Here is a 27,347-nt window from a genome sequence, read left to right on the forward strand (position 1 = left end):
TTTGTGGCCGCTCTGCTCTGGAGCAGAGAGGCGCAAAACTAGAAGGATAAAAAAAGTAAAAAAAAACGACGACGGTAATTTCCCGTTCGCGAACCTAGCAGCTCTCCTGACCAAGGCCGTTTCTCAGCGGGAGCACGTGATTTCGCGTCGGTTCGCGTCGCAAATCCCACCGCGTCACCGCCGAGAAAGCGAGGAGTTCCCTCTCTGTGTCTGCTGCATTGTCGCTTGAGATTGCGGGTGTGTGCTCTGCGTCGTCGCTTGGATTGGATAAAACCAGGCAAGAGCTCTTGAAGACAATCTTCTATCAAGTTTCGCACCCAAGTAAACGATTTTTTTTGTCTCCATTGTAGGTATACTTCATTCACCGTATTGAAGCAATATATTCGCATGCACCTGGGCGTGTTGCCGATTCTTTTTGGGGAGGGCTTCGGAGACGACGAACTTCTCATAAGACGAAGAAATTATCATGGTCCCTTCGAGTTTGTCTTAACGGGATTTCACTGTGTACTACTAGAGCACCACTTCCGCACTCGCACGAACAGTATTTGTCAAGTTTGCGTGTTCTGATTCATATTTTCGTGTTCGCATTTCATTTGTTCATTACTGTAAAAACCGCGTTATGATGTAGCGACTATGAGCAAAAAAATAATGTCACTTTTAAGGTCGTGCCACCGTTTCTTTTTATACGCACATCTCGGATAACGTCGGTAGGTTTCTTGGCGTCGGAATTCCGGCGTACTGTTGTCAAACCTTTTGCTCATCCCCGGGGTAACACGTGCAGTTGGAAATATGATGATTGTCATGACAAAAATTTGCAGGAATTTGCAGAAACTAATTTCACGGCCTGTACATGTCAGCATTATTTCGAATTCCAAACGGAATACGGTCAGTAACACATGGCCTTAAAGGCACACTTGGCGTTGTTGGTTTATCTTTGTAGGACTACAAATGGTGTGTGTTAGCTCATTGTGCCGATTTTGCTCCCTCAGAGATCCTGTACAGGCTGGATAATGCTGGGCACCACGAAACGTGCAAAGTGTCTACACAGCTCCAATACAAGTTGAATGTGGCGCTCCCTGGTTTAGACAACGTCGACATGATGCAGGTCATCTTCGTGGATCTGAAAACCCTCATGAACGCCAGCTACCTCGGTGTTGTGAGTGGATAAGTCACTGTGCTTTGCTGAGTACCGCTCGGTCTTCTCTTTCTCCAAGCACGTCTCCTCAATTTGCTGTTTCTTAGATACTATACAAGTCGTTCGTATTGCAGATTGTATTTTGTTTTCGTGGTCTCTTTAGGCTTTGCTAAAGTTAACATTAATGTGCCTACAATTGGCGTAACACAAAAAGAAAATTCTTTCATTTGAATATTATAGTTCCCCTTTCCTCATCCAGATTCATACCAAGACACCTGTAAATTACTCACGGTACTGTGACAAGCGTAGTTCTTTTGATTTTATGACTTGAATTATTCCACCCCTAAGGTTATGATTGCGGAATCCCGACTCGTTCTAGCACTTCAGCCTCCCTGAAATGTCACTAGAGCGAATTTTTCGAATGGTTGTCTGTGCTGCGTCAGGTAGTTAAATGCATGAACCCCTTATTTCCCTATTCAGTGGTAGTCGATGACCTTAGTAAACGTATAAACCTCACAACAGACGAAAACGCCGTGTGCCAGTCACGGCCGCATCGCAAACTATCCCGAAAATGACCCACTGGTTTGTAGATTCTGGTATTTGCCTTTCATTACTAGTAATGACTTTTTATTCGTTCATTGACCTTTTATGCAGGCCTTGTGGCCAAGAGTTAGTTTTTGCGCATAACAAGGGAAAGGTAGAGTACAAGCGAGAAAAATCTTAACCATACTCTTTACAATGCAAGTGTTGGAAATGTACACAATTTCAAGTTGCAAATCCTTTTCCGTGCAATCTTGAGTGTTGTTGTTAAGCTTTCGCTCTAACGCTTTCTAACGACGTTGTTTTGTTTTGTTTTTTTCTTTTCAAGCACCAAGTTAGAGGCATGCCCACCAAAGCTTTCGAACTCGTTTACGGGGGATTCGCAGAACAAGCCTCGAAAATTTCTCAAGTCATAATCACCTATTATTACCTTGTGGTAAGTCGTAACTCCAGTATTCAATTATTTGCCCGCGAAACAGGCACGTGTGGATGCGAAAAACATTGTGGGGTTCACCACACACTCGTAATCTAAGGCGGGTAGAACGCTGAATCACGGCTTGTCCTACTATGCCATATTACCTGTTCTTTATGGTATAAATCAAAAACAGCCAGAGCTTAACTTCTTTGTCAGGGTGCGCAATGTAAACAGTGATATTATTGACCAATAAAGCTAAACTACAAAACAAATCTTTGGTATAGAAAAGAAGCTGAGTTTTTATATGTTCAGGGGCTTCTAAGTTTTGTGCAATGACAACTTTATATATATAACACGTACGTTACAAATGTTTTCTCCAGGTGATTCTAGTAGTTCTACCATAATTTTATGTAATCATAAAATACTACCAACAATATCTCGACGCGTAGTTATCGTTGGAACTTCTATACACGCCATGAACTTGCAGGGTTCCGGTCTATTTTTTCGTCGTAATTTTGAAAGGCCGTTTTATTAGCCATTCCCAACACGTCGGATTTTCCTGAATTTGTCTTTCCTGTCAAAATAACATCCTTTCTTGCTATAAATTTTTTCCGAAAATTATATTTCGACCGTGATTTCTTTCCGCCTCTTGTAGGGAGATCTCATCTGGGATGAAGACCTGACCGTGAGAAACATTCCTGTAAAGATTTCGGCCAAGACATTCACCACAGAACAGCGCAACTTCAAGGTACACTTCATCCACCTAAACGTGGTCAGCAATGACAGCTTCAGCTAAGCGCCATGTCGTCTTGTATACCGAATGAACAGAGTGGTGAGACAGCACATTCCATTGCTTAGGCGACACCCGATGTTCAGGAGACGTTTCTATAATACGCGCTGATGCCTCCGGCAGGCTTTCGTGTGTGTTACTCGTGACACGACTTGAAGCAGATATGAAGTAAAGCATAGCTGCTTTCTTCGAAACACCACCTTATCATTTTTAACTGATTTTATAACAGGTTAAGACGTGAAATTTCGTGTATGAGAGTAATGTCTACGTGAACTTTTATTGTGATTCCTATTTTGCTGTCAAGTTCAGCGTGTAAAACAGTGCAAAATGTATAAGGATGGCTGAGGCATTATATTTACCAGCATCTGGGTGATCTACTCTATTTACAAGCATGAAAATGTGACGTCATAGCCTTTCACGATAACAGCAGTATATTCTCTTGGCCATTCGTAAGTAATTTTTCGCTGTCTACGGTATTGCTCGGGCATGACTTGTCATTATTCTCAATGAAAGTTTCGGATAAGCTTCCTAAAGAATGAATTCCAAATGAATGAAATAATGTACGATTTACGCTTTTTCCTTGTCAGCCCTTTTACGAGATAACACTTAACATTCATGACCTAACGACGAATATGGACGGCATAAACAAGAAGATGGACGTCCAAGCCTGCTACGAAGAAGACGACCAGTCCTACACTTGGCTACAAGTCGGATTCCCGCGTAAGGCGCAACGATGTGGTCTCCTTAAAACTTCTATACTCAGTTGAACGGCAATTCGTAATGGCGGCAGCATGGCGCAGCAACCCGGGCATTCGGTCGAACTTGAATTCTTAGTGATAACTACGGTAGACAAGTGGAAATGCACAAGAGCGCCATGTGCTGGTGCATTCGAAAGTAATCAGTACGAAACGTTGTGAATTTTAGCAAACTCACTTTAGCAGTTTTAGCAAATATTCAAGCCTAAACTCGGTTCTTCAATTCGGGAGCACTGCCGTAAACGTATATATACGCCACAGCAGCAAGGTAGAAACCTGCCTTTTAAAATTCGCTTCCCCTGCGACTCTCGTTTTTTTCTTGCATTTTTCAAAATTGGTTCTGCCTCTAAACACGGTCAATAAGCCCTCCCAGCCTTCAGATGTGGCGGCCACGAAGGGATTCATAGTGAAATATTACTTCTTTGTGCACACTAGATAACTTACAAAGTCGCTACGTATCACTTTTAAGGCATAAACCGGTTTTCTGGTGCAAGTGCGGCAAATATAAGTACAAACAACAAATTAAGATCAACACCTTTAAGCGCGAAAGTGTTCAGACGAAGGACGTGAAAGATAAGGACGGACGCTAAAGTTACTAGTACCTGTCCTTGTCGTTACGGCCTTCGTCTGAATTTTTTTTTTCACTTAAAGGTGTAGATTATGGAGAACCAACTAGCTCAAAATCACACGTTGTTAACAAAGTATGAGCTTCGGGGATGGTTCTAACTCGTTAAAAGGGCTTTTTCTCCCGCCAGCGTTGTTCTAAAGGCCGAACATTTTTTTTTTTGTTAACCTATGAGGCGTCACACCAACAATAACGCCGCAATCGGATTTGAACGCATTGTAAACAAAGCAATATATGTTTACTTTCGTGCAAAATATATCTGCCAATCTTGTTCACAAAAAATCTGCACATAAGGTAACGAAAGGTGCTTCGGCTATTTCATTCGTTTTTCACGGCATACGAGAATTGCATTATACGCCGCATTGTACTAGCAGCTGCGCGCCTGCCTTGTTCTGAGCGAAGCTGAAATTAAGCCTCGTTAATGGCGCCATTCTTTTCCCTGTATACAACTTATTGGTGGAAGGAAGTTTCTCGATTTGTTCTTGCATAATGAACTGCAAATTGGATAAATATTGTGTTAGAACATCGGCTAGTACGGCAAGAAAAACCGCGGTAGTCTTCGTTTTATGTTACCACTTTAAACTGCAATAATGCTTCTTTTCTAATTCACTGCAGTCACCGGGGACGACCTTGCAACTGTAATAAACAGAGTTTCTACAATAAGAGAAAAGTTCTTGCGGAAGCTCTACGAAGTTACAGGTCTCACACCACTAAGAGTTCCACGTACTCTGGTAAGTTTCAAAGCAACATGCATTTAGCCTATCAAGAGCTAGTTTGGTTTTTTTATTGAATGCTTTACGAAGGTATTTTCTTGCTTTGGGGTATTTAGGGTTCAAGGCATGCGCTGAAAAAATCGCAAGGGAATTTCACGTCATTGAACGCTTGACAAGGTGCCGCGTGAGCTGTAGTCATTTAATCTTGCTGTCGCTGTAATTATTGTGGTCGCTGTAGTCGTTCTCGGCCGTGGTTACCACAAGATTGTATTGCTGGTTTATTGTAGCCTGCGCACACCGGCACAGGTACTAATACAGCAGCTATACATGTCCTGAAAAAGAAATCAATATGGGCTGCTACCTGGATTGAATTGTTTGCAGGTCGACTTCACTGATAACATGGTGTTCGTCACGAGTTTGATCCTGGAACGCCCAGCCATTATGGGTGCGTATAGACAGCATACCCAGTCTTTGCTGCTGCCAACTTTTTATGTTATAGTACCCCTAAAGGCCCTCAATGGAGGGTATAAAATAAGAGGAAAGGCCAGGGTCGAGACGGCCCGGTGATGCAGTGGTTGTTCTATTTTTCAAAGATGGCTATGAGAGGAAGACAAAGCAGCTCAAGCGAGAGCTGCTCCCACGTGATACGGGCACCGATGAAGCTATGAAGATGATCTATATCATCGGTGCAGCGGTGATGATTTATAGTTTAACAGAGGGTATTACATTGGGGGGGGGGGGGGGGGCAGGGGGCATACACACATATACATATGTTGACAGCAGTATCAGAAAAGTAGAAAAAATAAAAAGCTAGAAAAAAAACAAGTAAAGAAAACCGGTTCAAAAAAAGAGAACAAGAAAAAAAGATAGAGAAGAACGAAAAAAAGAAAACTTCGGTACAGCAAAATATGGCAGTAATGCAATGTGCTCTAGGAAAAATCCTCTGATAAATAAACGAATTGCGCTTGCGCAAGAAGGCATTCACAGATATCAAGAAAATTACCCTACGGAAGTAGTTAAATACAGTTTAATACAGAAGAGCGATGAAGGGAAAAAAAAGCAAAGAGCGCGGGTTTACAACAACACATTTCAAAAAACAATGCAATTCAAATCATCACAATTGGTGAAGCAACTCTTGAAATTTAGTGATGTCTGTTTGGGTTGCTATATGTGAGGGTAAATTGTTCCAGTCAGTTATGGTGGGTGGCAGGAATGAGTGTGCATACAAGGACGAGTGACATAGTGGGCACTTTGTTGGGATGATCCCTGCGCGGAAAAATGGCTGATGTAGGCTGAAAGAAATTGCTGTGAAGTGTTGGGTGGAAGTGGATTTTATGGAAAAGAGACAAGCGAGCATATGCACGGCGAGCACATAACTGATCCAGTTCAGCACGCTGTTTTAATGCGGTGACTCTTGAAAATGTAGAATGATCAGAAAAGATGAAGCGGACTGCACGGTTCTGTAACGGCTCGAGGTTATTTGTGATATATGCTTGAGGGGGTCCCTTTCATAACTTTCAGAACGAATAACCTGCCAAATTAGCAGTTGCATGACGTTAAAACGTCATGACCTTAGTATATAAAATATTTTATTAGAGCAATTTGGCGCTGTCTTGAATATTGTACATCCATAGCTGTGAATTAAATGGGTCAATTGTCATTGAAACGACCTATATTTGTATTTTAAAAAGCGATACTCTATTCCGTATACTCCTAATACGTCAACTTTTTTGAAGGAGGATTCAGCCATTGTTCGCTGCTGCACCTTAGTTCCCTTTATAGGTTCGGCTTCAGAAGTTTTGATGATAGTTGTGGTTAAGGGGAGGGGCTCCTCAACACTGCAGGGAGCGCGAAATAGAGTTGCGATAACGGCCGGGTGGGGGCGCGAGGGATACGAATGGGAATGGGGGGGGGGGGGGGGGAGGTAAGGTGCCCGACACCTTACACATGTGCGACACGCATATGTCACTTGTAATCGTATTCTTCCACGTGAAACAATACCCAACCCCGGCAGCATTACTCGGAGACAAATTGTAAAATCACTCAAAGACAATTACTGAAACCCTCGCGGTGTGAAAGTGTATTTGCAACATCGAACCACCAAGTACATCCTTATTAAACAATTGCAATGTAAACGATGAGGAGTAATTGCAAAATTTTGACAGGGATTCTCGCATGACGCGTAGCATCGAACCCTTCTAGTTTTATGGGGCCGTCAAAGATTTGATTTTCTTTTCAGTTTGTATTGCTAGCACGTGAAACAAAAAAATACGGTTCCCTGAGTGCTTCGTCACTTATATTCAACACCTTCGTTTAACATTCCAGGATTAAACTTGCGTGCTTATATGGCATCAAATATAGTTACCCTTACTTGTCAAATTCAAATATATGCATGGTAATGGAAAAGTCGGTGGTGCTTGCGTAATAAATGGGGGAGCAACATAAAATTTAGTTTAAAAATGCTTTTGTCAGAATTTATTCAGGAATTGCTTCAATGAGCATGAAGCGTTTTGTGCGTGCGTGCGTGCGCGTGCGCGTGCGCGTGTGCGTGTGCGTGCGCGCACGTGTGTGTGTGTGTGTGTGTGTGTGTGCGTGCGTGTGCGTGTGCGTGTGCGTGTGTGCGTGCGTGTGCGTGTGCGTGTGCGTGCGTGCTTGCGTGCTTGCGTGCGTGCGTGCGTGCGTGCGCGTGCGCGTGTGCGTGTGCGTGTGCGTGTGCGTGTGCGTGTGCGTGTGCGTGCGTGCGTGCTTGCGTGCGTGCGAGCGTGCGTGTGTGTGTGTGTGGGAGGGGGGTTAACTACTCGGCCTTCTTCCACAAAACCTTTATCAGACCTTCCGAAAACCACGCAACGAAAATAATTAAGGTGGTCCTTGGGTGAGGGGGCATTCCATTTCACATCGTTTAAAACACAAAATTTTGGGGAGGTACCACGAAAACGCGAAGCGAAAAAATGCGCTTGTAGGCATGCTTATTTTTGGGTATGTTTTCTTGCAGACGACTACAACAAGAAGGAAAACTACGCAATTAAATCTTACGACTACGCAGAAGCGGTTATTCCACTCCAAGAATGTCTGAGATTATGTACAAGCCCTGACAACGAGGAATGCAGGCAAGGTTACATTTTTGCGTCTTGGATGCGCACTGCAATAACGTTTCAAAGAGGAAGTTGTCTGGGACCGATGTCGTTCTGTCAAAAACTAATGCATTTTTCAATAGACCAGTTGGTCGACCGGAAATCTCTGATAAGATCTCTGGACACACGGCGCACGCGCGAAACGGGGCTTCCAGTGTGTCAAAACGGTTACCTGAAAATCGCGAAAAAGGAACTGGTTTTACATAAAACAACACAGGCATCGATCATGAACAAGGAGCACAATTAGTACACCTTTGCCACATAAACCGCGTGTCGGTATACGTTTAAATCATTCCTAGATGCGTTTACTTAGTGCGCGAAAAATCGTCACCTTTGTTCGTTTTTTGTTTGCGATTTGGTCTATGAAGAATTGACGGTCGATTGGACGCACTTACAGTAAAAGTTGGACGCACCGCTTTTCCTGCCTTGCCTTTCTTTAGGACGGGATGGTAAATTTTCTTTTGAACAGAGAACGGTCATTTTTTTTCTGCGTGGAGAGAATTTATGGCAGTATCGCACTTTAATTAACATTAAAATTATCTGGTCTGTTTGGAGGGGAGGGGGGCTAGTTTAAGATGGCGCTTGCATGATAAAACTGGCTCACACCAGAATGGGAGGAACCGGTAAAGTATATCTTAAACGTCGATGTTTGGGATCCCCATGCAGTTTCTATGTCGTTTACTAAATGATGTTTCGTTTGCATGCCCTAAATGTAGCCGTTATTGTTTATGTAATGATGATGCTGCCGCTTCTGGGTCGAGGCAAGGGGAACGCTTCGGAACTTGACGAAATGAACATGGGGAGTATCTGAAGCCTTACGCCTTGGTAACGTTATGAACTCGATTTCTCTTCAGATAAAGCCATTTTAAACAACAATTATCATTAGCATCGTGAAGCTCAATGTCACTGCGCAAGTGCAGCAGTACTCCTTCCCGAAAACGCGGTTCCTGTTAGAATGCTGGTATCTTTCTTCCACGTCCGCGCCCTGCTCACACGCACGCAGAAACAGACGTGGCAGTGAGGAGAATTTCACTCTGGCTGTGGAACGAACAGAGGAGAGCTGAGACTTTTCCCGAACCACCAATGGCTGGCTACAATAAGCTGGCTTTCATAGACCTTGCCGTATACGCAGCAGTTCGCACGTGTTACGCTCGGCGTTGTTGTTTATGGTTAGAGGGAAAAGGAAAGGAAGTACACCGGGATATTTTTAGCCCAACAGGAAGCTCACCTGCATACAACCCAGTGCGACAGAGGGTCAGTCTAGCGTGCTACGGCAAGGTATAAAATAAAGGATAAATGAAGAAGGCAAAGAAATAGCTACCTACAAGCAGGGACTTTTAGACCTTGAGTCTTGATTTTAAGATATTGTGAATTCATTTTACACTGGAGACGTTCCAATAGTGTCCCTTGGATTTATAAAGAACGTTCAGCCATTCCACATTGCTAGAGGGTCGATTGTAGCCTTGAAGGATTTCTAAAAAACTTTCGCTCATTGAGCATTGCTGGAAAGTGGTTCTATAATGGCAAGCGGTCGGACGTATGACCTGGAGGTGCGTTGGATACGGGGGCAAAAACGGAGAGAGAGAGAGAGAGATAACACTTTATTTAACCAAGGGTTAGCGCAGCTTGGTGGCCGAAGACCGGAGCGGCTGCGTAACGTGAGATATTGTTCAAGGCTGGAGGAGTATAGTGGAGCAGTACACTGGAGGAGTACAGTGCTAACAGTTAGCACTGTACCTACTCTGAGGATGGGCTGTTATCAATCAGGAATCTACAGGGCAAATCACGAGGATTACAGGAGGAAAACAACCACTAACCACCGCTGCCTCGATTGTCTCCGTGGGCCTGGAAAAAACGACAGCGGAAGATTATTTCGAAACAACGATCAAAATTAGAGGAGGTCACAACTTTCATTTCAAATTTCAACCGTGAGGGGGAGAAAATGTCCTGAAAGGAGTTTTTTTTTATGCAGTTATACGCATAACATATCTGGAGGGGTGGAAAACATTAAAACTGTTTTTTTATTCTTTTTTGCAGCGCTGTCGCTTACTGCGGTGCTTCTTGCTACACCACGAGGATGTACTCGGAAGGCGAAATGTACAACATCGAGAAGTCCGTCGACTGCAACCTTTACGCAAGTAAGGGAATAAGCGTGTCCCGTACGTTCTGCAAGGTGGCCAAGTTGAGCCCGTCAACTCGCGCACAAACAACTAACAGAATGTTTCATGTTTTTTTCTCTCCCCTGTGTTTCATTGTTTTTACACTGGTTGCATGATGGTGTTTCATAGCAAAAGTAGCTTTGGTGACCAACATTTTTTTATGTGACAAAAAAAAGGCCAAGCCTACTTTGAGAATCAGGAAAATAAATAAATAAAAATAAACTGTCGAAGCATGCACTCAGTCGCGCAAAGCTCGAACCATAGCGAAGCTTCAGGAGTTCTTTTTACGTGAGCACTGAAGGATACATCACCACTCATTTGTACAAGTTTGAAATTGTTTATTTACATGCTCCGTCGCCGCTTAATTTGCACTCTGCTAGAAGTATTCGTCGTCATATGCATCGATGTCTTCGTGTTCCTCATGTCAAGCATTACATGCGCGCAAGCGCTTGACGACACCTGGGGTTCAGGGGCGCCGCGTACGTGCACGACGCGTGCCCCACGTTTGGAGTCGTGTCGAGGTTCCGTGGAGCAGGTTTTGCGCCAGCTGTGGCGTTATTAGTTGCTAGGCAACACGAGGCGCTCCTCGCGGTTCCCCCCCCCCTTTTTTTTTTGTTGCTCAAACCACTGCGCAAGCCGGGGACGCTGGGCGGTCGCCACGAGGCACGCACTCACGAGAGCTCGGCATTTTCTTGGTATTTTTAGCGCGTTACGCGCCACGTACATTACGGCGACATAAAACAGATCCGTTATTAAAACAAGCGAAGTTGCACTGCTCTAGACAAAGTCAATAGTAATAACCGCTATAAAGTTGTTAAAAAACATGTCCCATAGTTATTATACAACAAACAATACAAGTATACTTAAATTAAGCAGCTTCACGAGTAAAATATAAATAACCTTCAGCACTCATTAAACAATCACAAATAAAACAAAAACTTTCTTGTGTGTTTATAAGTCCTACTGTATGATGACAAATGAGAAGGTAGAAAACGCGTGATGGGAGATGCGTGGAATGATTTTTCCAGCCTTGTTTTAATGTGTACCCTTATTACATTAAGTATGTTTGTCGAAGGTTAAGTCTTCGTAAAACGCCAAACAACGTCAGAGGATGCCATTAGGTGGCATTTCTTTCAAGAAACGTTCGTGACATCGCGTCCGCTACATTGTTAAGTTCACAAAGAAAGCACTAGTTTCATTGTAATGTGCGTCCTTACGAATCGTCACAAAAAGGCCCGCTTACCAATTTTTGTCGTAGTTCCTTCGCCCCGCTGGAATTCCTTGCTGATCAGCCGCGTGGTTCCACTCTAATAACACACAAAACTTATACTAAACACTCGTTATGACCGAACGGCTTTATTCTAATTCCCTCTTTACGCCAAGTTTCTCAGAGTTTCAATTGCAGTGTACGGACAGAAAATAGTCCCCACTTTTAACATAATGCCGCTGATAACGAAATCAGTTTCCTATCCCGATGACTCTGATATAGGAAATGCATTCGGAAAAACGAATATCAAGGACCGAACACAAAACTAGAAACTAAACCTGGTCGGTACATACAAAGGCGAGGCCTGTGTTTTTTGTTTTAATGTGAAAGGAAACCTTCGCCGCAACCGATTGACAGTACGCAGTATTCTAAAATTTTCGCTGCATGGCGAGGTGTCGTGACTTCACTTCATGGCCACAGCTTCGGTTTGTCCTATGGCCGCAGTACAATATATCTCGACAGGTACTTGAAAAGGCCGTTCTATTGATAATGTGTGCGTTCCTTGGAAAAATAGCTGGTTCGATAATACCTAATAGCCGTATGTTTACTGCATGTTGCAGAATCTAATTCCACAAATTGGTTCCCGAACTCCTCTTGCTCTACTTTCTAAACACCTGCTACTAATACAAAATGAAGCTGAGCTTAATTACCACCAATATTGTATTCCGACTTTACGGATACGAAAAGCTCGCGCCAACACACGCGCCTCTTCATGTTCAATACCTAGATTTCTCAGAAAAAAAAATGTTTGTTCAATTCTTCTTGCGACACTAATTCAGAAATTGTGTATTACCTCAGCAATAAAAAGTTAACTGTATTCACCCAAGTTCTATATTTTGTGCCTTCTGTTTCTTTTTTTTTCTGTTTCGCAGAGAATGAGCTGGGTAAAATGAGAAAGCTAAATCTAAGCCTGGACGCCGTCCAAAATGTGAAAAATGCTGTCAAAAACAACGAGTTCGTTGTGGTCATTCCACGACGTCAGCCGTCTGGGGTAAGAGTTCCTCTATCAGCCTGTCTTCTTGTATTGTTTCGAGCGCAACGATAATTGCCTTGCCATCCCACAATTTAGTTACTAAGACTTTACTTTGGAATAAAGGAAGAAAGTCTTGTATATATCGTGCGTTGGACTCTACTTTTTGATATATACATACACATATACATTAGTTCGAATAGAGACGCAACATTGCTAAACGGGAATGAAAAATATTACTCTCCCTTTCAAAGACCAATACTTGCGATCTCGAAGAGCTATCTGCACTTGTTCAGTTTCATAAAATGTGTCTTTGGAGTGTTTTTTAACATTTTGTAAATTCAAAAGACAAGCCATTTGCAAGCCTGACTTCAAAGTTGGTGACATCAGAAATTGTCGAGCGGAGAATCTTGCAAGGAGTTTCATTTAGCACATGGACGTATTGATTTTGACTGGCTACTCCATGCCCATTCGTTACATTGCTCCAGCTTCACAAAAGCACCCAGATGACTGATTTACACTCCCCAGAGTGATGACTCTTTACACATTCCAGTTAATACAGTTCTCAAACGAAGTTTCACAAGCGGATTGACCACACTTTTTACGGTCGCAAGGCAAATAGCGTTTAGCCAACCCTTCATGTACCCATAACGCGGGAACCTTTGCGTGTATATGTGATATCTGTCTCTTGGCGCAGGCTCTGACGATGATTGCCGAGACCATGGACGATTCCGTTTCTTCTCTTCCGCAAGTTTTCGGCGCCAGCGATCGGGAAACCCGCTACAGGCACATGAGGAGTAAGCTATCTCATCATGGTCCCTGCAAATCATGCTTAAAAATGAAACGAATGTTGTAGTTGGAATTTTGTGAACGTGCACCCAACCCCCACACCAGCAGGCGTTCCGGTGTCCACCCCTAGGTGTGACAATTTACGCCTGCTGGTGGTCTTTCCTTTCCTTTTTCTTGACAATAAATTCATTCATTCATTCATTCATATTTTTGTTCATCCTAATTTCATCGCAGTCAACGTGACTTTTTTGTGCTGGGCAAAATGCTGTCTTCCTTTTGGTGATTTGTTACGGCCCGTCAAAAAAAAGGAAGCTGCTACTTCGCAGCGCAATTTTATCTACAATGTGAGGTACCATTATAGAAGCTATATATACTTTATTTAGAGACAGTTTCTGGGCTGCAGCAAGTACCTTGAGGGTAAAGAGTGCGCGCCATAGGAGAGGCGTTGCTGCCGTACGTTCAATTCAATATATAATTCAATAACGTTTCATCGCTCACAATATACATGTTACAGTGTTATGTGCAGGAAGAAGCCCCGAAATCCTCCTATAATACCAGCTATAACCAATGAATGATTTAACAAGCAGTGATCATTCGGTGCTCTTTGCCCTAGTTGGCCTTGCGCCACTAAACAACCATCATCATCAAACAGCAGAGGCTGCACTAGCTATTACACTACAAAAGCGAACAAAAGGGAGGTAAAAGCCAACCAAAAAGACTTAAATTTACCGAGGATATGTGCGTAATCTATTAATCAATGAATGTATGTTTGATGCTCTTTCTGTCAAGGAAGGTAAACAGTTTCGTAAACAGCAGAAAAAGGCGCACGATGTTTGCCATAACTAGGCGTAACATCTAGGAGTGAAAGAATGTTATCTAAGGCAAAGCGTGTGCAGCTTCGAAGTGGGATCTCGTCAGTATCAGTAATTACGATGGGAAGCTCTACGCTGATGAACTTAAGAACGATAATACAAAAATAAATACTGATTTCGACTTCATCGGCCGCCTTTTCTCAGATGGCCCCGAGGTGTCCGGCTTCGACACCACCCGGCTTGGGGTGCACGTAAAACCAACGGCCGCAACCGCGGTGCACGTGGGCACGTTCGCCGTGGAGGACTGCGCCGACATCTGCCGCGACAGAGACGACTGCCTCGCCTTCTCCTCCTGCCTGGTCACCAACGAGTGCGTGCTCAGCACCGAGCGAACGCCGTCGGCGGACGCCGTCGAGACGCAGACTGCCTGCTCCATCTTCTCCAGTGAGTCGACCGCTCGGTTGTCGTAAGATGTGTGCGGTCTCGGAATTCCGCACAGGTGTGAATTTCAGCCCCAAAGAATTTGTCCCACAAAAATTGGCGCGGCTTGAAAGGCTAGAGAAACAGCAGAGCTGGCGGCTCCTCTCCCTTCTTCCCACGCGCAAGCCTGGACGACGCCGCTGTACACGAGCCTTTATAGGGAACCGGCGGCTATTGTATGGTACCACCGTCGCTTCAGCGAACAGCGCCGCCCGTGGCGAACCGGTCGTCAGTGGAATGCCGGTGGCGGTCAGCGCAGCGCAGTTGTGCAAGGCTTTCTGTCGTTATGCTGCGGTGCGGCTTGCAAAGCGTATATAGACACACGAACTTTTTTTCAGATCAGTAAACCTTGAAAGTACAGTCAAACCCGTTTATAGCGAACTGCAATGTACACCGAGATTAGTTCGATATATCCAATAGTTCGATATAGCCGAACCCACCTATAACGAGCCTATTGTTACGAGTTCGCAATCCGCGAGAGCCCTCCCCCCCTCACCAACTCCTCCATCCGCGTATGCAGAAACGAACACAGTACAGTAGCCATTACCATGGCAAAATAATCCATTTATTGCAAGTAATAAAGCTACTTTCCGCCTTAACTGCCCACGTTGTTAAAAAAAGCGGTGATTTTTGTTTTCACTGTCGTTTTGGCGGCTTCAACTAGACTAGTAGCATAGCATTCTCCACATGAAACATTGTTTGCACCAGTTCGAGTCCCCGTTCTCAACAATCTAAGAAGCATTGGCACAGCACATCGACTGCCGAAAGCGCTTCATTATAAGCGTCGGACGGATTTCACTCGCGACATCATCGGGAACGCTGGCGAGCTCTTCCCACAGTTCACCGATGCTGCTGTCTTGGTCTGGACTCGCTGACTGGGCGGGGTCCGTCGCGAGTCCCGCGCGTCGGAAACAGTTACGGAAAGTATTGGGCGTCACGTCGCTCCGTGCGAGGCGCAATGTCTCAGTCGCGGCTCTTGCTCCGTGGTCGCGGCCAATCAGCATCTCAATCGCCGCTCCGAGATCATGCATTTCGGCAGCCATTCTAGGCGCCCAGAGTTCAATATATCGGATGTGAACTTCGTTATAAGGAATATGTTTCCCATGTATTTCCGTAACTGAATTATTTTTGTTCGATATATAGCGTATTTCGCTCTATCTGGGTTCGTTATAGCCGGGTTTGACTGTAGAGGTGACCTTCACGAGGCATGTCATGTGTGTGATTTACGCCCATACTCAGTAATTACAAATAGCTGATGACGCTCAATGCGCCAATCTGACTGTCAAGCTGGAAGTGCAAGTCTGTTCCTACGTGCAAATTTGTCATGCCTGCATGCAGTTTGGCGTATCGATTAATATATTGCAGCTAAATGCTCCTACAAAGCCGGAGTGTGCAGCCGATCCAGGAATGCTGCGTCGCTGGTCTTTGGCAGTTGATGACGGAACGGCGTCGTGCCCAAGCGAAAGACAAAGTTGCGGGGTGCCTTCTACAATTTTCCCCAAAACAAAAATTGTGAAGGACGACGCTCCGTAACTTCATTAACTTCGGTAGAAACGTGTTTAACTTCACAAAAATACCCTTGCTACAGTCACCGCGAATCGTTTACAGAATAAATACCGCACGATAGTAGAACGTTATTGCTTTTCATAGAAAAGTATCGCTTTACAAGACTTGGTTGTTAGCTAGTTGTAAATGGTTTGTCAAAAAAAATTACACCATCTTCCCATGGAGAACCCTGATGAGGATACGAAGCATCATGGGGGTTCCGTGTGGTTCCATTGTGTTGCCGTTATGTTGAGTTATCTGGTGTTTAGTAGCGCCAGAGGGAATTCCGCGTCCGGGTCCACACCGGTCGCAAAGGCACGCAAGTACTGTTGTGTTACGGTGAGTAGGCGGTGGTTCTCGAGGCGCCGAAACTCGTCCATCATGTTCTTGTCGATGTTGTCGTCTCTGTGGTAGAATCGGTAGTCTCCGTCAGCGTTGGTGAGGTAAAGGTTGTTGAAGTTGGTGCACCGGCTGAGAGCAACGTACACGCTCTCCTCTTCGCAGCTTTCTCTTCTTCTCCTTCTTCTTCTTCAGTGGTTCTCCTACGGGAAGATGACGGTGGTTGAACGCGAAGCTATCTCGTGGTGGATTGTTTGGTTGGCCAATCCCTAGAGGCATCCTGCCACAATCATCATCAGAGGCGCTGCGGACGGGGCACGGACGCGGGACATCCCCCCGAGCAAGAGATGCTTCGCATATAAAACAATTCCTGTGCGGTAAAGGACGAGAGACGGGAGGGTGCCGAAAACCTGCCCTCAGTTTCACGACTGAAGGCTGCGGTCAAGTTTTACAAGCTGCCACCTATGTTTGAAAACTCATGCCCTCCTCCGTCTAAAGACGATAATAGTTTGTCGCATAGCTTTCTAGGGTAAGTTTCCTTGGTTGCCTTCTGGATTTAAACTTCGATTAGTTTAGCTTTGAATTTGAGCAGCACGTGCTTCCAGCAGGTTCGAAATGCATCGGTGCAGGAGGACTCGGTGCGTTCTTGGTTTCTTCACAAGGCATTACACGATTTTTTAGGTACCTGGCAAAGAATACTTCAGCATTAAAAAACACAGGCTGACGTTATACTGTCACATTTTTAACTATCGGTGCAAGCATTTATTCTACGGAGGAGGTGAAATGGGGAGGGGAGGGGGATGGTTTGTAGCTTGGGCTGTCGGTGGTTGAATAACTTTGGCTCTTGATAAAATGACCACTACAAAGGTGGGAGTTCCGCTTCAGCTCTCAGGCTCCCATGCGGTCCCAGTGTCGCTCACCAAAACCGAAAGCATGAAGCTCACGGTTACAGAAAGAAAGTGTAAACTGCCGCGACGTTTCCACGGCCACACGGCAATCGATCTCGTATGTAAGTGCCTTTCTCTTCAAAGCACACGTATCAACGTATCTCATTGTCAAGGCTGGCGCGGAAACCATAGTCATTGAAACCAGTGCAGATAATTTTGTCTGGTAGAAATAAATACTAATATTAATAGTTTTATTCCTACTCAGATCGCGCGCAGCCAGGCGCAGAGCGCTGGGAAAAGCGCTCATGTCAATGTAGTCCATTCCCAAACTTAGAACCATGCAACAAGTTTATGTAGCCGTTAGATCATTTAAGAAATGAATACTACTAATAGTATCTTTATTCGTACTATGATCAGGTGGGGCAAAGCGTAGATTGCTGCAAAAAGCACTCATGTCATTGTAGCCCGTATCCAACTTTAGAAGTGCCCGACACGTTTACGTAGCGGTCATTGCACCTAAGAACCCAGTACATCTTTCTAGACTTTGTTTCGCCACACATCTCCGCTCACAACACCAAGACATTCAAAGCACCGAAGCAAACGCGGCAAAAACACCCGGAGGAGGTCATTCCACTAACGAAGGGAGCGCCGAGTGCTGGCTCCACCCGTCTAGCTGCCCGGTGACGTCACGGCTGGACGAGCGCCGGTGAGGCTCGGCGGAGCCATGCCTAGGCTAGCGAAGCGACCGCGAAGCTATCCACAGCTGCGCCGGGGGTTGCTAGGCAACGCGAGCTGACGTCATCGTTCCGAGAGCTTTTTGGTACGAGGGAGCCGAATAACGCTCGGCTTAAATAGCTCTGCTCATAAAATGATTCCAGACTTTTACATGACAGCTTGAAATGTATAGTGTTCCAGGATATGTAGACCACGGGGATGTATACAGACAACGGTCCACTCTCTGACTGTTCATTTTTCATTATGCATCGTTTTCGTATGCAATGACGATAGCGCCACCTGAGTTAGACTCAGGCTATCTTATCGTGAACGGTGCTAATAGACAATTTCCAGCTCCCTGGTGAATGGCCTGCGCGTACAGGCGTGCTTTTACACACAAAAATAATCATTCATTCGAGCACTGGACGACGTCCGATTCTAAAACGATTCGACCCCGAACTTTGCCGCTTAAAAAGCTTAGACTCCGCTCTCTTCCACAATTTCCACTTTCTCTTCTTATCGCAGAGGCATACAAGGACAGTTTCAACGTGTTCGAAGGCATGTCTCTGGACATGAAGGCCAGGAAGTTCGTGAACGTTCCCGAGGACACGGACTGCGCGCGACTCTGCCTGTCGGAGAAGGAGTTCGACTGCAAGTCGTTCGACTACTGCAGCATGACCCGGGACCCGAACACCGTGTGCCGGCTGCACGCCACCCACCTGCGCGAGCACGGAGACCCCGCCAAGCTGGATGCCAAGAACGCCGAGAAGTGCTTCCACTACTCCAGTGAGTAGTGTACTAGCATGCCCTGCGCGTCTATCCCCAGCTCCAGTTAAAGGGACCCCGCTACACTTTTTTTCCATTTTTTTAAAGCTTAAATACTTGAAGAACGTAGTTAACCAACACATCCCGTACTAGGGGGAAGGGGGTGGGGTAGCAAAGTACCTCAGCCAAAAATCACTGCTCTATGCCCATCAGGTAACTTAGAAACTTGCTCGATAGATTTTTTTCTCTTTACTGGTCTTAGCGTTCTTCGAGCGCTTGAATGACGTTATTACAGCACTGTAGGGGCTGTTGGCCGGCTTTCCTTCAGTTGCATCAATGAACGCATTCGATGGCCACTTAAAAGAAAGGCCATAAAATCAAAGCAGAAGCGAACTCGCATCTGCTGCGACAAGAAAATCACGCAGTGCCGCTCCGTGCTGCCGATAACTATAGCGTTCGCAGTGCTACCAGGCGGGAAGGAAAGAATGAAAGCGTTTGTCGGAAGTGTTGTGGAGTCCATTTAATGTCTAGAAAGCATTGCACTTTATTGCCCACATGCTGCAAACATGCTCCATGTGTCATATATGGTGATATGTGTGCCGGCTCCGAGCCAATCTTTGTTCGTCCGTACGTACATATTACATCACCACATTCCTAGTTTCCTAGTGATCGCTCTCATGACCCTTTAACACATATATTAATGGCTGCTAGTTGTGCAGTCTGCATTACATTGCACTGAATATTTAATCAGTGCAACTAAATGTCCCACAATTTGCGTGCGCAGAGAAGTACCTGTACGACTTCAAGAAGCAGAAGAACCAGCGCTTCACCGGCAGACAGCCGCACACCGTCATCAAGAAGGTGTCGGCTGAGGAGTGCGCGAGGCAGTGCTGGGAGGCGAGTTACGACTGCAAGGAATTCGACTTCTGCTCCGGACCGCGCCACCTCGGCTTTGGAGACTGCATCCAGTATGAGCGCAGCGACCAGGCCTTCAAGACCACCATGTCTCCCGTTTGCTCCACCTACTCCTTTTCAGGAAGCGGTACGTCTTTGGCGCCCCTGCTTGCGCACTTTTCATCGTACACACCAAAAATTTGCCACTTTGAATTTTTGTATTTCCTCTTTTCCAGGTAACGGAGCGGGTGGCTTAGCGTACTCTCAGAGCGCCATGCCTTTGCATAGCAATGGTGAGTGCAACAAGCAGGGTTCTATTTTTAGAACTATTCTGACCTACCCACCGTGTTGGTTGCCAAAGTCGAGGACTGTGCTTCGGGTTTATTGGTGTATTTTACTGCTTAGCTTTGCCAAAGCAACATCAGTAACAATCGTATTTTCTTACCCAAGACGAGTACACGCCATCGGTAGTTCGTGAACATGCGATTTGGCAATAAGACGATTGGCTGTCAACAAAGCGACAAGGCTTAGGTGGTTCGTGAGCAACGCGAGATTGCTGAGTGAACCAGCATCATGTTCGCACAGTTCGGCTAGCTTAGACAGCCAGCGCTAGCATCCCAGGAATTCATAGCGATCTTCGATCTGTCGGTGTAGGCTGTCCGTTAAGAAGTGGTAAATCTATGAATAAATAAGCTGTGTGATACTTAAGGCGTTCCGTATCGGCCTGTGTAACCATGCACCCTATCCTATAATGCTGCATATAAAAGGCAGGACAGCCCGGTTTGCAGTCCAGCTAGGCGCGAGTATGCAACTGTGCATTTTTATATTTACTGTGCGAGAGGTGAAAAAAAAATTAAGCGCTAAACTAATCACAGGACAAAAGAAAAAGAAGTTGATAAGCCACTCCATGTTTACCGGGATCCCTGTCTTGAGTTGGCAATAATTTCAAATTCCTACTGAACTGAAAAACTGAAAAGTACCGGTTGTTGGTCTGCTTTGTCAGCCAGGAGGTTGGACCTCCTGCAGCTTCTTTACTGAGCTCGTTCGAACATTAAAGTTATCCGGTGTAATGTACTGGCAGTGACATGCGACTAGCGGGGTATTACTGTGCACGTTGACCTTTAGCTGTGGAGGACATTTACAAAACACTAGGGTCTGAAACAAGACGGCCAACTATTGGGCAAATTGGGCACTGCTCTTTTCCATAAAAAAAGAAAAAAAAACTACTGAAACCCTTAATTGCAGAACCACAGCCGTACCTTCCAGAAAGGAAGAAAAAGCACTTGAACTTTTTTTCGCCGCCTGAAAACAGATAACAGATACTGTCAAATGTAAAACTCACCGAATGTAGCAACATATTACGCAACAGCAATGCTTGCATGCATTGGTTTTCATTGGCGCCGTACATTCAGCAAGAACTTTTGAGCTCGACCTGGTTTTGATGCCTGCTTGTTTTTATTTCAGGCACGGCAGGGGGGCTATCCTTCTTCATGATCGTGTTGGGCAGTGCCCTCGGCGTAGCCGCACTCTTCGGCTACCGCTACTACAAGGCCCAGCAAGCGAACCGAGTCTAATGCCACACTATCGCACCACGCACTAACTTATTTTACGTCCAACATGACGTAGCATCCTCTCGCGAAAGTTGTGTTTACAAATTTATACGGGCAGGGAAGCCAACATGCAATGAACTCCCTTCACAGCGTGCACAGTGAAAACCAACGGTTGAATCCTTGAACCCTGTGATATGCCCATCTATCTATATAGGTAGCTTATATAGTGGGTCTGAGTAGTGATCAGGTATAGAGTGTTACCTTATAATCAAAGGAACATTGACAGTTCATACGGTCGTAAGTGCGAATATATTCCGCAAGCACGTGCCAACTTCACTTAGCCACCACTAGTTTGTGAAAATGCAAAAGGGATTTCAAAGAACACAACAAGAACATTTACTAATTGGAAAACTTCTCAATGGATGTGTACTATAGATTAACTGTTTGAATAAGTCGATGCAAATATATCAGTCAATTTCTTCAGGCACGTTTTACATTTAGTTTCTTGTTTGAGCAAGCTGGCACCCTTTGGTGCATTCCACGCCACGTTAGAGGTACTCGCAATGCATTTCCCCGTTACTGCAGAAAGAATAATCAAAGTAAAAGAATCAAGAGGTAAATTATCTCAGGAAGCCACGGAGGGATGCTACCTCATTTGGTGTAACATGTTCCAGTGCGTACCACATTACATTGAGGCGGCTCAAGTCATCGCAGCGCGTTTGCTCACTACCATTATTTATGATCATGAGTCGCCTCACGAACGCCTCATCGGTTTTTTTTAATTATCTGTACGTGGGGGGAAGGGGGCGTCACGGCTCTGGCAGAGTCATTTGCAGTTTTCTTTGTGCAGAATAAAAAGTGCTAGCAATAAAAAAAGAAAACAAATTTTGGTCCATACTTCGTGGAATGCCGGCCAAGTGCACAATTTTGTACGGAATGTACCTGTGTGTTTTAAGTCAATATTTAGGGTATTCAGTGGTTTCCGTTTCTTTTTGTATTTGAAAAAACCTGGTACGAATTTGTGAAAAATACTGCTGCTGTTTTGTAAATGTTACTGCATGCCTTTTCACATGATTGCTCGCCGGTCTAAGAACATCTTGTTCGGGTTTACACAGCCGCCGTTTGCTACTTCTTCTGGTATAAAGTACCTTATAAAAGTAACGCAGGAAACCTGGCTAGTACGAGTTGGGAGAACGTGAACGCCTATCGAGGTTGTTCAGTGCTTGTACAAACAAAATACAAATCCTCTACACACCGAGCTTCGTTCAAGTAGCAGTTGGTGCTTCGATATTGCAGCGTGTTCTTCGAAGTCAGGGCACATGATTTCGTCCAATGTTATCAGATAACCCAGAACAATGCTAACATCAACCTGATAGGAAGGAGCGAGAGCCGATAAAAATGTTGAAATTGGACAATAAGATGTAATTATTGTACATCGTTTCATCGGGAGACTTGCGAAACTAAATAGATCGGGTATACGGTGCCAAAGTCAGCAAGGGGCCTGCGGCAAACTAAAGCAATGTTGAAAACTGGGCCGATTGGGCCATATTTTTACGAAGGTAAAGCCAGCTAAAAAAGACGCGCACACGAGAAGACAGTAGACGGGACGATGTCGCACTAACAACTGACTTTGAAAAACATGACCCTCCTTACAACAAAAGATGCGCCATGAAGTCACAGCTCCGCAAAAAAGAGCACTCACATACAGACACACGTGCACGTGGCGCAAACAACGATGATTCTTATGGGGGTTTGTTGAAAACCCCAAAGTTTTGTGGGAAGGTGACTGCTGCAGCAAAACAGACTAAGGGGAAGCACACAAGCGGGTGACCCGGCGCCGAAATTCCCGTGAGCCATACCAGGTGCTTTGCATGAAGCGATGATCACAGTGCGAGAGTACCCTAAGAGGTAGCTGCAAGTTCACTCATTTCTCCCCATGCCAGAACTTTCCGTCGCTGAAGAAGAAGAGGGGGGGGGGGGGGGGGGGGGGGGCATCAAGCGGGATTTACCCGACGTCTTTCTGGCCCGCGGAGCCCTCTCACGGGACCAGTTTCAGGCTCGCGGCGGGACCCGTGGATGCTCCAGGAAAGAAAATGCCACCGCGTGTTTTCTCTCGATGGCGGCAGACCTCCGCGGGGAGCGTAGCCTGTTTTCGGCACTGCGGTCACGCGGTTTTATATTGTACCAGGTACGGGGGCGGCTTTACCTACGCGGCATGGTCGACCGTGGAAGTGACAAGTGCGGGCTCCAGGGAAGCACGCCTTGGCGTTTGTGGGCGCTGTGGGCGATCGAGAGCTTTAAATGAAAAGCTTGGACACAGTGGAAGAAAAGAACCAGAAGGCTCAGGACAAAGTGCATAAAACCTGGAAGCGCAGGTGAGGCGACCAAGGCAATAAAAAATGAAGGGAAAGAATCAGAGACGACGACCTGGAAAAAGAGGATGGATGCAAGGAAGTCCTTAGATACCTACCGAATCGGGAAGCGGGAGATCACGAGGGAAGGAGTGCATTGCTTTTTGAAGCACGGGCGGGTTTCTTGCAGACAAAAACGCTTCTCCGCAAGCCGGCACAGTAGGAACTGTGCGCAAGTTGCGGCGGCCAGCCAGAAACCATGCGATATATTGTAACGGAATGCAAAGGTATCCGTCCAGTCCTCAGTGAGAGAGACATCCAGCTTCCGGAAGTTCTTAGCTTTAAGGTTTACGGAAAAGTGAATTGGACAGCATTAGTGGTTAGCAACAGAAGGTTAGAATGCTGGTGGGGAAAAAGCTGAGAAGAACCTAAGAAGACATACGAACAAAGAAGTCAGACTAGACTAGCCCAAAAAAAATCCATAATGGGCGTTTTCTTTTTCTTTTTTTGTCGACGTGATTGTAAAGTGGCGTTACGGCTAAAGTCGCTGTGCAACGCCACCCCGTTACAAAGAGGAAGCCACTGAGCATCATCATAATCATTACCGGCTAGAGTGCCTCGATTTGTGCCTCTCGACAGCCTCCTCGCTTCCTCCGCGCTGTCGTCTGCTATACTCGGTGACAACTTAAGAACGGCACCGAAGTTGCTGCTGTGCCTTATCACAGTAGCCGGATGTTTCTCCGCGCGGCGAAAGTAGGGCGTTACTGGGAATATTTTGAACATGGCGTGAGCCGTTCCAGTGATTTTTCGGACTTGATATGCTTATAAACGACTCCAGTGACGACAAACACACTGCGTGAAACAAGGCAGGCGATATCACACATTCATAGCAAACCCCTTTCAAAACGCGCGCGCACTGACGTCACGGGTCCGGCGCTTTGGCGGAGTGATACACTACATGAGGTGGTGCCGTTCTTGAGTTGTAACCGAGTATAGTTGCTCCACGCGTGTCGATGCGCCGCCAAGCCGGACCATCCGGCGACATTGTGTTGACGTCGCAAAAGCGTCCGCTTCCACGCGCCTCCTCATCTTAGATGAAAGCCGAAGCCGCATCTGCGAATCCCGCCAGCAGCGGCATGCAACATTCGAACGCTTGAAGCAGCGATGCTCTTCTCCGCTTCCCCCCTGGATCGCTGACGAAACATAGAAGGATAAAAATTGCGAGGTCGCCAAGCACTCCTTCTGATTTAGTGAAACTGAACACATTCGTGTCTGATCGTCGGACATGTCCACTCACTGTCACCACCCTTTTCTCTTTTCCCCTTTTTCTTCCTTCACATGTAGACACCAGCCGTGCTATCCCCTCTACCTTTTATCCACTTAAGCCGTAGGCCTTTCGTTTTGTAATGAAATTCATTCAATTTAACTTTCCCGCCTTCGCGCCGAATCGCGCGTCATCTGTTGGGACAGCGCGTGTCCTTGACGCGAGAGCGTTAGACTCCCTTTAAGACGAACTGGAAGAGACCGTAAAAATTTGTTCGTATTATCAGAACACTCGTTTCCACTACCCCCCTCCCCACCCGTCGCTCACTATAGCAGAGGCCCGGACGTGGAGCCGGCTACAGACAGGCACATACTTCAACTGTACCGTACTGTCGCACATCTCCCCTACCACATTGTCCTACTTCTGCCATTCACCAATTTTTTTTTGCATATGCTCTCTTCGATAATTATACTGAAGAGTATTCCTGAAGAGTACGACGGAAGAGTATCCCTTTCTAAAAGAAGCAACTTTACTGTATCGGTTTAAACAATTACTTTAACGAGAAAAACACAACGCATGTAGCAAATTTATTTCTCTTGAATTATCGCCGGTCATGAACCGATCTCACCATGAAGAACTTTATTCTGCTATCTCGTCTTCCTCTGTGCAGTAACATACCTGTATACGAAAGTAAATAAGACAGATAAAAATCGGCGTAAACAACTAAAAAAGAAACGTAATCACTAGCTTCAGCAACCTATGAATCTTGTACGTAAGCTATACTTTCTCTCTTCAATTATTTCGAAAATATTAACGCGTAGCATTCTTTGCCGAGTCCCCCCCCAAGCCACGACCACGTAACGACCTGCATTACCACAATAATGCAGATTTCGCGGAAGATCCACCTTTAATCGTCATAATAGCTTAAATGGAGATAATCGGTCGAGAATAACTTTGAAAAACAATAAAATGGTTGTAAAGAACTCGCGCCCTAGATCAACCGCATAAGAAAACTACGCATTAGCAAACAATTCTCTCAGAGAATTAGTGCCATTTTTTTTTTCAAACTAGTCGCGCGGTCAAAGGGCCGATAGTTGTGCGAATGGCTGCAATTTTTTAGATGCGACTGCATCGCATTCACTCGCCTTGTCCCTCCATAAGGCGTTGTTGTTGTCCGTCCACACCCCTCCCCCATTCTCCTCGCCGCGCGAGCTGCGCTCTCCGCCGCTCACCCCCTCTCCTCTCCGATAGCGAACACTCTCTCGCGAGGGGCATTGGATTGGATTCGATTGGCTTGGCTTGGCTTGGCTTGGCTTGGCTTGGCTTGGCTTGGATTTGAATTGGATTGGATTGGATTAAAGTGGATTGTGTTGGATTGTGTTGCGTCATAGCCGCGCCACGTTTCGTCATAGCCGCGGTCGTTCCAGCACCGGCGTTCCGATTTCGGGCACGTGCATAGACTTGATCTTCGCTGCAAATTGCACGGTGGTCCCGTTACTTCACCATCCACTACCCGTACACTTCAGCGACCACAAGGCCGTCATCGTTAACGTTACGCCGCGTGTTAAATAAAGAATACATCATACGCGTTCCTCACACGTTTCACGCAATTAGAGAATCTACCCAACGGAAACACCAATTGAACCCCCAAGATGCATCGCATCTCCACAGGGTTCCCCTCGCGGGAAGGTGGGGTAATTTTTTATTTAAAATAGAGGAACCGGCCCGGACCGAGCAAAATTAAACCGTTTAAGGATCCACCGCGGTGGCTCAGAGGTTATAGAGCGTTGTGCTGCTGAGCACGAGGACGCGGGTTCGATTCCCGGCCGCGGCGGCCACTTTTCTGATGGAGGCGAAAAGCAAAAACGCCCGTGTGTGCGAGATTTCGGCGCACGTTAAAGATCCCCAGGTAGTCAAAATTAATCCGGAGCCGTCCACTACGGCGTCCTTCACCACCTGCGTTGCGTCGGCGCGCTAAAACCCAACAATCAAATCTAAAGCGTTTAAGGTAATACGTGCGCGTTTGTCATGCTGCACCACTGGTGCAGCATGACAAATGGTCTGCTAGCGGACGGTCTGCTATTCATCCCAACAGTGAACGCATCAATGATACCACCGGAATTGCATGCTGCTTATCTGACGACCCGATAAAGGCCGGCGTCACCTGCTTGAAAAACGACTGCCAGCCCCGGCAGCCTTGGGGCGGGTAAACGAGTGAAACTCGAGGCCAATCGCGCTTCCACGGCGAACACCCCGGAAAGTCTTTCCAGCGCATTTTCATTGCAGTAACAAAGCTCGACATAGCTTTGAGATTGTTTCCGGCTGTGCGCACTATCTTCTGCATACAAACGCAGTGAGTTACGTGAACACTTTTGCACCGTTCAAAGTTATATAGATACGGACCCCCCCTTTCGTTTGCGCGGATAAGCCAGGCTTTACACAACCTGCGTAAACTTT

At 45.8% G+C, this 27,347-nt stretch overlaps 1 protein-coding gene across 2 annotated transcripts in view; it reads left to right on the plus strand.

Moving 5' to 3' along the window:
- The window catches only part of LOC144159523 (uncharacterized), a 43,830-nt gene extending 21,385 nt beyond the window's left edge, over nt 1–22,445 (plus strand). For both annotated transcript variants that reach the window (XM_077691073.1, XM_077691074.1), the window contains exons 10-24: nt 990–1,156; nt 2,004–2,111; nt 2,746–2,838; nt 3,468–3,600; nt 4,876–4,991; nt 5,355–5,418; nt 7,966–8,080; nt 10,142–10,242; nt 12,403–12,521; nt 13,198–13,297; nt 14,306–14,545; nt 18,592–18,852; nt 19,616–19,873; nt 19,962–20,018; nt 21,190–22,445. In XM_077691073.1, the coding sequence (XP_077547199.1) occupies nt 990–1,156; nt 2,004–2,111; nt 2,746–2,838; nt 3,468–3,600; nt 4,876–4,991; nt 5,355–5,418; nt 7,966–8,080; nt 10,142–10,242; nt 12,403–12,521; nt 13,198–13,297; nt 14,306–14,545; nt 18,592–18,852; nt 19,616–19,873; nt 19,962–20,018; nt 21,190–21,299 (2,042 nt within the window). In that variant the 3' untranslated portion in view covers nt 21,300–22,445. The remainder of the gene's footprint in view (nt 1–989; nt 1,157–2,003; nt 2,112–2,745; nt 2,839–3,467; nt 3,601–4,875; nt 4,992–5,354; nt 5,419–7,965; nt 8,081–10,141; nt 10,243–12,402; nt 12,522–13,197; nt 13,298–14,305; nt 14,546–18,591; nt 18,853–19,615; nt 19,874–19,961; nt 20,019–21,189) is intronic.
- Nucleotides 22,446–27,347: the final 4,902 nt, after the last annotated feature.

Source organism: Haemaphysalis longicornis, unplaced genomic scaffold (genome assembly GCF_048455015.1).
Source record: "Haemaphysalis longicornis isolate Haplotype H1 unplaced genomic scaffold, Haemaphysalis longicornis Haplotype H1 scaffold_10, whole genome shotgun sequence".
Taxonomy (NCBI): Eukaryota; Metazoa; Arthropoda; class Arachnida; order Ixodida; family Ixodidae; genus Haemaphysalis; species Haemaphysalis longicornis.